Raw genomic sequence first — 10,524 nt, 5'->3', positions numbered from 1 at the left:
ACAATAAAAAGACACAACTCGCGATTGCAAAATGTTATTTTTACATACGAAAGACAGTTTTGATATTGTTCTTTAAACACAAAATTGAATATACAAACTCGATACTACATAAAACTAAATAATATAGAATACATTTTAAAAATAAAACCCGTGCGGGTGTGCATATGTTTATATAATATATAAATATATTATGTTATACATATTTTCATATAAATAATATCCCAGTGTAAGTTTTATATGATAAATGTTGGAAATACAAAATATATAGCACTATATATTTAAAATAATATAGAAAAAATTACTTTACGTTATCATAAAATTTAAAAATCAAATTTAGTAATTAAACACATTGCTTATTTAAACACATTAGTACACATTGTTATTTCTCAAAATTTTATATTAATACACATTGCAATCATTTATAACATTTGGTAAAAACAAAGATAAAAAAAAATTTACTCCCGCTCGGTCGAGCGGGTCATAATCTAGTTAATAATTAAGTCCAGTAAACTTATAATCCTTTCGAACATCTTCTTAGTGGTTAAGACAAAACTATTCGCTAAGTTTTACTTGATGCATTTTATTTTACGGGAAATGCATTTCTTCAAACAGATTTTCGTGCATAAAAAAAAACTTATGGTCTACAACGGAATGATCAAAGTTCCTATGGCATATAAGCATACTCTAAATGAAGGATTTAATGAGATATACCTAAGCATCAACAAATTAATTAATCACCACCTCACGGTAATCATTGGTCTAACGTTAGACTCAAGTAGTAAACTACTTATTCATACTAGGCCCTAATACATAGCAATCAAAACTAAAGGTCACGATGAGGTGAGGAAGGTCACGATGAGGTGAGGAAAACATACATATTGTATAATTGTAAATGTAAAGATTAAAAAAAATCCTCTTTAAAGAAGTAGAGGGTGACGTTAATCTTTTTGGAGGTCTAACAAAATGTATTCTTAGATCCAAAAGAGATTAGCTAATCAAACTCGAGGGTTATTAAAAAAAAACTAACATTAAGCTTACATACAAACACATATGTACCAAGTTGGATCCTAAACAAATTGAGTCGACGCTTTCTCGTTTGGACGAAACATTGTCGAACTTGGTTAGTATTTTTTTTTTTGGCTGTCTAGAAGAGTGTACAAGCGAGAGCTTCTCTAAACTGCCTCGGTTGTACGTGCAAAGAAAAGGAGGGTACAGGAGTGTCTTGACTGGGTAAAAATCCAGACGCTCTGGTTAAACTTGAACTCGTCGGTTTGAAGGACAATTGTCAACCAAGTCATATTCCTGAATGATTATTTTCACTAAAACATGCGTATTGTAGCGTTTTATATTATTTCTCTATTTTCTTTTTATGTCCTGTACAGCAAGAACCAGACCATGCAGACTATTCTTTCTTTCTTTTTCTTTTACAACTTGTTTTATTTGAGAGAGAAGAGATTAAAAACTGAACAAATTGCATATTTTACTGAGTCGGTATCCACTTCTCGAAATAGAAATGGTATATAACCTTTCATATTGTTAAACATATTGCAAGTTGGCCGGAACCGGTCTTTTGACGTATAAAAGACGTTTATGAAAACATTTATTAAAACACAACTACTATATATACAATGTATTCCTTTAAACCATCAGTTGCCAATATCTACCTTTACCCTATGCACGTCGTTGATATGAAACATTCTCTTCGTCAATGTCTTGTTAATAAATTCACATATAAATACGCAATCTACGACTAACAATTGCAACCCAAAAATATTTCTAAGTTTTCACTGGAGAGGCAAGGAAATGAAGTCAATTGCAGCTTTGTTTTTACTTTTCTGTTTCCTTGTTCCCTCTGCTTTGGCGCAGCTCAAGTTTGCGTTCTACGGCCCCTCATGCAACCGCGCTGGATCTATCATTTCTACTGTCGTCGCTGAAAGTTTCCGTCGTGATCCTAGCATTACTGCAGCATTGCTTCGTATGCAGTTTCATGATTGCTTTGTTACGGTTCGTAATCTTCTCCTTGTGTGTGTGAATAATATATATACATGATGGACTCACTAATACATCTAGACGTTTAATAATGATCAAGCAATGTTTTGAATGATTGTGTAGGGTTGTGATGCTTCCCTCTTGATTGACCCAAGACCTGGAAGGCCATCAGAGAAAAGCACAGGACCAAATGCAAGCGTGAGAGGCTATGAGATCATTGATGAGATTAAGAGACGGCTCGAGGCTGTGTGCCCTAGAGTTGTCTCATGTGCAGACATTGTAGCTCTAGCCACCAGAGACGCGATCAAATTAGCAGGTGGTCCAAGCTTCTTGATAAAAACAGGAAGACGTGATGGATTAAGGTCAAACCCAGCCGATGTGAACTTGCCCGGACCAACAATTCCTGTGTCCGCATCCATCCAAGCATTTGCAGCTAAAGGCATGAGTGTGAACGATATGGTTACACTAATTGGTGGTGGCCACAGTGTTGGTTCTATCCATTGCAGTCTTTTCCAGGATAGGCTTAATGACCCTGCCATGGACCGCTCACTGAACGCTCAGTACGTATTTTTCATACATAGCAGCATCAAATGAACATCAATTTTATGTATATCTGACCCACTAATACATCTCTTTTAAAAGGTTGAGGAACACGTGTCGTGCACCAAATGACCCATCCGTGTTCTTGGACCAAAGGACTCCATTCGTGGTGGATAACGCAATCTACGGAGAGATGCAAAGACAAAGAGCAGTCATGAGGATTGATCAAAACTTGGCTCTCGATGGAGCAACCCGTGGAATTGTGTCGAGTTTTGCACAAAGCAATTCACTCTTCAGACAGAGATTTGCTCAGGCAATGGAGAAAATGGGTACCATTGGAGTCCTTACCGGACGTGCTGGTGAGATCAGGAGAAACTGCAGAGTCTTCAACAACGGACGTTGATTCTACACTGTACTTAACTATCCAAACACCGAGAGGAATTCTATGTTTTTTTTAATTAAATCCGGTAGTGAGCTTTCTCCGGTATCTTGTTTTATTTTCCCCTTCAAAATTGTTTTGTGTGTTGCATTAACTTTATATCGTTTTTCATATTAATGAATTTCTTCTTCTGGATTTGTGGTGTTGTATGTTTTCAACTGTATCATCTATGCAAACAATTTGTATTATAAAGTGGTTTGGATTTATGGAACTTACACGTTAAGGGACCAATTTGCCAACAAAAGTTTTTGTTCCTGGCGGTTTTATGAAGAAGATAGTTTCCGTTTAAGGATCTCATTCTCTTTTCTCAGTTTCATTAGCTTCTGCTTCAGTGTCTCGACCTGTCGATATGAAGTTGTATCCCTCTGCTTTTCGGCTACTGTTGTTCTACTTATAACCACTGCAAAGAATATCAAGGAACTGCCATTAGGTTTGGATTATACTATCTAAAGAAGCAATTTGAACTCTTAATCTTGCTATTGAAACCTGAAACCTATACTAGAACTTCTCAATAACTTTGTAAGGAGAAGAAACTCTTACAATTCTCATACATTTTACAGACCAATCTATCACTGTCTAAAAGGCTTGTTGAGTTAGTAAGGAGAAGAGACTCTTACATTCCTTCTGCAGACTCTGAAGTTTGTTACTAATATCAATTTTCTCTTCTTGTTCCATTAGAAGACAATCCTTTAGATCCTGAACCTCGACTTCATCTATCAAACGATTTATATTAAGAAGCCATATATATACATAACCACAAACTGAAAGCAATTTGAACATATCAGGTGTCTGCCAAGTCTTACACTTGGATTCCACTTCAGAATAGACTCGATCCAGCTTCCTAGACATTGCTTGAATATGAGATTTGTTAGCTGCCAAATCCTGGCGCAGCCTATCAATCACCATTTCGTTTGTTGCCTTTTCAACCAAAAGGCTTCTGTACGTAATATTGACAAGATGAGATACAAAATACACATGTCAGTTATAATAAAGAGTAGTTGAATGTGGTGGCTTTTGACCTGATTTTATTTTCTAGCTCTTCAACCTTTGCTACATGCTTCTGCATAAGGGATTCCAAAGCATTCCTATGTTCCTGCCAAAAAAAAAAGAGAGATTTCTACATTCATCTTCAGTTTCTATATCACAACGAAAAGATTGCAATCTCTCTCACATGTTCTTTGCTTCTGTTTTCATCATTCACTCTCTTCAGTTCTTCTTTTAAACCGTGACACTTAGTTCGATGCTCAAGCTGTATGTTATCAAATTAAAGAAAAGAGAATCAAGAACTCAACAACAAGAAACAGATAGCTATAGAAAAACTATCAAAGACCTGGTCAACGAAGTTGTTTAACGATTCTGTATGTAACTTCTTCAACCTTTCGTTCTCTGCAGGTTCATCCATCACTCAATTAGTTTCATACTCAAAATCTAAACACACAATCAAAACCAGAACCTTCTTTGAGCGTCTTGTTGCTGATCTCAAGCGCCTCTCTTCTGCTGGTTTCCACATTGCTCCTCGATCTGAAAATGCTCATCTCATTCATCCCGCTTCTGAAATCCTGAGCAACAAATCAAAACTATGAATCATGATGAAAATGATTTGATAGAAACCTAATCGTAGTTTCTAGATTCCAGTTTCAATCGGTTCGATTGAATCTCAGATGAAGATAATCGCAATCGAATCCAATCAGAGAAAACAAAAAAAAAAACAGAATATTCCGAGCAGTACGGCGATGAACGAGAGATCGGAAGAGAGTATCGAGAAACTTCAACCTCGTAGATCTGATCGAAGGTGGAGAGAAGCAAACTCATCTGCTCGTCGCTCGTTGCCGCCATGATTCTTAGATTTGAGTTTCTTACTCGACTGTTAGGGATTTCAAATTCGAGAGGGTTTTTCTTTTTAAAGAAAAATGCTGAGTAATCTGGACCGTCGATGTCATCGTGTGGCTCTCGTACTTCAATATCCTTTTTTTTTAGCATCATAATTCATTTGTTTTACGGTACTTTATGTGATCGTTAGAATAATAAATTTGTTTTATGGTATTATGGTATGTTAAATATTTTATTTCTATTAGTAGTGTTATGGTATGTCATTATATATTTGATAGACCTTATTATAATGACCTTTTCATTATATTAATTTGCTTAACATATGAGGTTCAATCATTATACCAACCTTTTTTGTCAGCCATAAACCAATTTTTAATCTAAATAATCAAGTGTACAAAAAAAAAAGTGCACAAAGATCTAAACTATTAAAAGTATATTATTAAAAGAGAATTATTCTCAAAAATCTATTTAAATAAGGTTATTTCATCATTTTCATTAGGTTTAATTTTTTCGGTTTTATCTTATATATTTGTAATGATATGTTATTAACATTATACACATATTATCCCCACATTTTACTCCTTTCGCCAGTTAACCATAAAGTTAACGAAATTTTCTATTTGAATACCTTAGAGTCAATAGACTTATTTAGTATACACAATTATTTGGTCGACTAAAATATTATAGTAAAACTATATCATTCCTATGAACTACCAACGACTTCTAAACCTCTCTCTAAAATGAGATATTTTCATGTTGACCTTACATCTCAAGATTAAAACGTGAACTTCTCATATAACCTTCTCATGTTGACCTTACATGTCAAACATTCCAATAATCAAACGCATGTCTATTAAAATGATCGTGGCCTTTGGATTTTACGAGTTTTGAATTTTATAAATCACATATTAGAAAATATATATACGAATTCTGATGCAAGAACAACAAAAAATCTCATAGAATTAGTGATTTTTGACGAATTTTAGGTTGCCGACAAAATTCTTTTTTGCAGAAAACTTAAAAAAATTGCAAAGAAAATGATAATTTAATTACGATAATGCCACCCATTTAATAAACCAAAAAAAACAAAAACAAAATATGCTCCTACTGGTTTGAACACGAGAAGTATTAAGCTCAAACGAGCCCATTAATCACCTAACTAGGTACACAATTTTAATAAAATTCATTAATAAAAATACATAATATAAATGCAATAAATTTAACTTATATGACATATCAAATAATATATATATTATCAAATTTTATGGATTTTTATTAGATCAACTGTTGTCGATTCACAGGTTAACATCAGATTTTTTGAGTTTTATTAAATTTTTAATTAATGAATTTTGTTAAATCTAATTTTTGTGGATATATAAATCAATTGATAGAACTTCTAATAGATTGATATACGAAAAACCTAAACCAAACTAGATTATATGCAGTCACTAGATTTACTGGTTCGACCACAGATCATATGATCGAATATAAAAATACTGTATATATCTTAATTAATATGTTTATAAATCACATATGTACCTCTATTAGTAGAAGTTAAATGATTTATAAAAATATAATAGTTTCTTCATACTATTTAAATATTTAAATGTAGATACATTATTAGTTTTTAGCATTTTGTCTTGGTTAGCATTACTTCTATTTTTGGTATGGTTCATCAGTTTTGATAAATGTGTTCATACCAATACACTCTTATATAAAAATCCATGTAAGATTTTTATTTAATTTTCGAAAATAAATCTGTATTTTCTAAAATTTAAACTAGCCAAAAATTCTGAAAACCCAACACTAGAGTAAGTGATTCAAACGACGGTAACCCATAACACCAACTAAAAAAACAATTGTTAAGTTGTAAGTGACAAAAGATTTGAAAAATAGTTATTAAATATTTATGGTCTAAACTTATGAACACGATATCAACAGGATATGAAAGGAATTCTTCTTACCATTGTGATTGTCACCAAGATTAATATTTTGTTTTAATAAAGTCAAAAAAATATGCAGGTGTAACACCAACAAAACAAAAGCGAATCCCCACAAATAAAATGTATACGTATTAATATTTAAGCTCCAGGCTGAAGCCTATAGAAACAATTAAAATTCCGTTTAGCGCAAATGATAACCTTCAATACACGCCGCCAAAAAAAAGAAAGAAGAAAAACCTTCAATACACATAATACAACATCTAAACAATCTATTGTTAGTCCTACGAAGGAGTTATAGCAACAACTAATCTCCCAAACCACAAGTGCACATATATATATATATCTCAGTTGCTTAATAAGATACAGTCTCTCCCACACGAAAAAACAATAATAAAATACGGAAAACCACTAATAGAAATTAAATATTTAATGACATACCGTAAAGCCATTAACAAAAAATAAAATATTTAATAACATATACCGAAACATCTCTCTTTGATGAATGTTAAATATATTAATTCAAAAAGACCTTTTTATAACAAGTGTAACACATTATTTAATTAGTACTTTTGAAATATAGAAATAAATTATTCAAAGATATAATATTAATGATTCTCACCTAAGACATCTAAGCAAATATGCAAAAAAGGTATTAAATCTTTGACTAGTTTTTAAATTTCACAGAGGATTTCCATTGGTAGAATTAAAAAAAATAGCTACAATGAAATATATCATTCCTTATATTTTCTTTTTTAATTTTTTATATTTTAATCTTTATGTATTCTAACACTATAAATAGATAGATATGCAAAGGGTCTAAAACACACATTCATTCTCAAGATGCCTTCACTACCAAATGAGTTCATCCCTTTTGCTGATAATACCATGAACCAAAATGAATTTGTTCCCATCCAGATTAACCGAAATGAGACCCGAACGGTTCGCTCAACGTTCGTTACTTCTCGAAACACAAACCATTCCAATTTGTTTTCTCCATCTCAACCTTTTACTTCTTCGTACCATGCTTCACAAGTCCATTCATCTACCTTAACATTCAACAGTTCAAGCATGGCTTATCAGAGGAGAAGTAACATGGTTTCTGCTGTGAGAATGCCTCAAATCTCAGGATTTGTTAACCCTCGGTTTTCTCCAGTTTTTGCTTCTCCAACCATCCCAAACATGTATCATCATGCTACTGTCCCGACCAATAATATGGTCACTAGCCAAAATGGTCATGACCGTGGCCAACGTGTCATAACTTCTGGTCAAACCGATTGGAATCACTCTCAAAATGTTTTTGGTAAGGTCACTCCAACGATCTCAAACATGTACGATCATGTTATGGTTCCGACCAATAATATGGTCACTAGCCAAAATGGTCATGACCGTGGCAAACGTGTCATAACTTCTGGTCAAACCGATTGGAATCACTCTCCAAATGTTTTTGGTAAGGTCACTCCAACGATCTCAAACATGTACGATCATGTTATGGTTCCGACCAATAATATGGTCACTAGCCAAAATGGCCAGGAACGTGTCATAACTTCTGATCCAACCATTCACCCTCCAAATGTTTTTAATAACCAATGGAAAACCTTTTACCCTGAACCTATCGATTACACCAAAGTCGACACAAGTGACAACGGTGGTGAAAACAAGTATCGAACCCAAAGCATACCAAATGAAAAGTACGGTACATATACGTGTCCCAAGTGTCACAGTCCGTTTGATATTACACCAATGATATCAGCTGCGCGTATGGAGTTAGTTCATGCTAGCAATGAGACTAGCGAGGATAAAGAGAAAGGACCTTCTGCAGAAACTAAAAAAAGGTCTCGTGAACAAAATCATCCAGATGTCAATGGTAAAGCTCGGAAGATCGAATCGGATGACAACGTTCCAGAAGAAAGCTGATGCTATAGAGATGAAATAAGTGACTCTAAAACTAATTAATCAAATATCATTTAAGTTAAGAAATATGTATTTCGAATTAAGCTTTTAATATTAATGACTATGTTTGTTTCAACTTATGATATATGTAAAATAAATAAAACTGAATTTCTTTTTTTTCGTTTTCTTTTCCTTTTTATCACCTTGTCTTTCATAATCAAGATTTAGATCATATGATTGTTTGGCGTTTTTTTCCAAAAGATCAATCTCTTTTTGCCGATATCAATATAGTCCGCAAATGACAAACACGTGGATGGTTATTATTTTGATCTTATCCTTCGTAATCTAGATTTAGATCATGATTATATGGCGATTTTTTTTCAAAAGACGAATCTTTCTCTGCCAATATCAATATAGTCCGCAAATAGTAAACACATGGATGGCTGCTATTTTGATCTTATCCTTTGTAATCTAGATTTAAGTCATGATTGTTTGGCGATTTTTCCGAAAGATCAATCTTTATCTCTACCTATATCAATATAGTCTGTAAATGGCAAACACGTGGATGACTATTATTTTGATCTTATCTTTCGTGATCTAGATTTAGGTCATGATTGTTTGGCGCTTTTTTCAAAAGACCAATCTTTCTCTGCCGATATCAATATAGTCCGCAAATAGTAAACACGTGGATGGATGGTATTTTGATCGTATCCTTCACAATCTAGATTTAAGTCATGATTGTTTGGCGATTTTTCCGAAAAAATCAATCTTTCTCTATGCCGATATCAATATAGTCCGCAAATGATAAACACGTTGATGACTATTATTTTGATCTTATCCTTCGTAATCTAGATTTAGGTCCTGATTGTTTGCATAACTCTAATTTTAGTTTTTTTTAAAACTTTTGGATTTAAATTTTAACTTTTAGTTTTTTGATTTTACTGTAAACTTTAGTTTTTCAGAAAAATTATATTGTGCTTTTTTAATTTTTGGATTTAGTTTTAAAATTTTTGATACTAAAAATAAAAATAATTGTTCTAAAACTAGTAAAAATTATCAAATAAACACACATAAACTTATTTTAATAGAACTAATTTTAAAATAAAACATCAATCTATCCATAATATTTTTATAGTAATTAAATTTAAATAGCTACAATATTTTATTAGTGAATCTAAGTTTATGATAAAAATTTTTTTTTATAGTTTTACATTAAAAAAAAATTATGTAAATCCGAAAATTCTAAAATCAAGTTATGTGGTGATAGACTTCACTAAAAATACTCCTTTTCCCGTAGACAAATACTAGTTAAACTTTTATATATATGAGCAAATCGACCTTTCATCATGCATGATGACTAAACCAGTTTTCATTTAAATGTTGATTTTATTCAAATTAGAATTCTACACCTAAAAAAAAAGAATTCTAAAACTTAAGTTGAAAAAACCTAGCGGCGGTGGAGGGGGCTCAGAAGCCGAAGCTCTGTAATTGGTCGCCCTTAGGAAAGTACATAATGTACATCTATTGGGTCTGAATACCCCGATCACACCAACCCATTGATTACTATATAAAATTATTAAACCAATGAAAGTTTTGGTAAATATGTTTGGGCGTGCACAGAAATAACAAACCACTGAACTAGAAAATACCGAAAGTTTATTAAATTGTCTTGTAACCCTGCTATAAAAAGTATAGAAATTGTTTAAACTACTTTAAGATGGCTACCATTTTATAAAATATACTCAATCAAAAGTATACTTTAATATTAGGTTTAAGGTTTAATGGTCACTTAGGGTTTAGTATTTAATTAGAGGGTGAGGGTTGGATATATAACTTCTACAAATATTTTATAAATTAGTTTTAAAATTAAACGAATTAAAAGAGTTATTATAT

At 32.4% G+C, this 10,524-nt stretch overlaps 3 protein-coding genes across 3 annotated transcripts; 2 read left to right on the top strand and 1 right to left on the bottom strand.

Annotated features, from left to right (window-relative positions):
- The first annotated feature begins 1,719 nt into the window (after positions 1–1,719).
- LOC130506703 (peroxidase 44-like) lies at positions 1,720–3,183 on the top strand. The gene is made up of 3 exons (XM_057001387.1): positions 1,720–2,004; positions 2,113–2,549; positions 2,632–3,183. The coding sequence occupies exons 1-3, from the start codon at positions 1,804–1,806 to the stop codon at positions 2,930–2,932; spliced, it is 939 nt and encodes a 312-aa protein (XP_056857367.1). The 5' UTR covers positions 1,720–1,803; the 3' UTR covers positions 2,933–3,183.
- LOC130506704 (protein At-4/1-like) lies at positions 3,105–4,864 on the bottom strand. Its single transcript, XM_057001388.1, has 8 exons — positions 4,742–4,864; positions 4,422–4,527; positions 4,299–4,354; positions 4,140–4,217; positions 3,988–4,061; positions 3,772–3,905; positions 3,586–3,681; positions 3,105–3,368 (listed from the first exon to the last, which is right to left on the bottom strand). The coding sequence occupies exons 1-8, from the start codon at positions 4,802–4,804 to the stop codon at positions 3,232–3,234; spliced, it is 744 nt and encodes a 247-aa protein (XP_056857368.1). The 5' UTR covers positions 4,805–4,864; the 3' UTR covers positions 3,105–3,231.
- Positions 4,865–7,569: 2,705 nt separating this feature from the next.
- LOC108833478 (uncharacterized) lies at positions 7,570–8,809 on the top strand. The gene has a single exon (XM_018606898.2). It carries the CDS (start codon positions 7,582–7,584, stop codon positions 8,653–8,655), a length of 1,074 nt encoding a protein of 357 aa, XP_018462400.1. The 5' UTR covers positions 7,570–7,581; the 3' UTR covers positions 8,656–8,809.
- Positions 8,810–10,524: the final 1,715 nt, after the last annotated feature.

This window comes from Raphanus sativus, unplaced genomic scaffold, assembly GCF_000801105.2.
Source record: "Raphanus sativus cultivar WK10039 unplaced genomic scaffold, ASM80110v3 Scaffold3569, whole genome shotgun sequence".
Taxonomy (NCBI): Eukaryota; Viridiplantae; Streptophyta; class Magnoliopsida; order Brassicales; family Brassicaceae; genus Raphanus; species Raphanus sativus.
Note: the sequence above shows the minus strand (reverse complement) of the source record. Positions and strands in the feature narration are given on the sequence as shown.

Excerpts from the sequence above, each read along its gene's own strand:
- LOC130506703 (XM_057001387.1), top strand. The coding sequence starts at position 1,804 with ATGAAGTCAATTGCAGCTTTGTTTTTACTTTTCTGTTTCCTTGTTCCC. Across the intron at positions 2,005-2,112 it reads TTCATGATTGCTTTGTTACG|GGTTGTGATGCTTCCCTCTT; the intron begins GTTCGTAATCTT and ends ATGATTGTGTAG. Across the intron at positions 2,550-2,631 it reads GACCGCTCACTGAACGCTCA|GTTGAGGAACACGTGTCGTG; the intron begins GTACGTATTTTT and ends CTCTTTTAAAAG.
- LOC130506704 (XM_057001388.1), bottom strand. The coding sequence starts at position 4,804 with ATGGCGGCAACGAGCGACGAGCAGATGAGTTTGCTTCTCTCCACCTTC. Across the intron at positions 4,355-4,421 it reads CAACAAGACGCTCAAAGAAG|AGAACGAAAGGTTGAAGAAG; the intron begins GTTCTGGTTTTG and ends ATGAACCTGCAG. Across the intron at positions 4,218-4,298 it reads TAAACAACTTCGTTGACCAG|CTTGAGCATCGAACTAAGTG; the intron begins GTCTTTGATAGT and ends GATAACATACAG.
- LOC108833478 (XM_018606898.2), top strand. The coding sequence starts at position 7,582 with ATGCCTTCACTACCAAATGAGTTCATCCCTTTTGCTGATAATACCATG.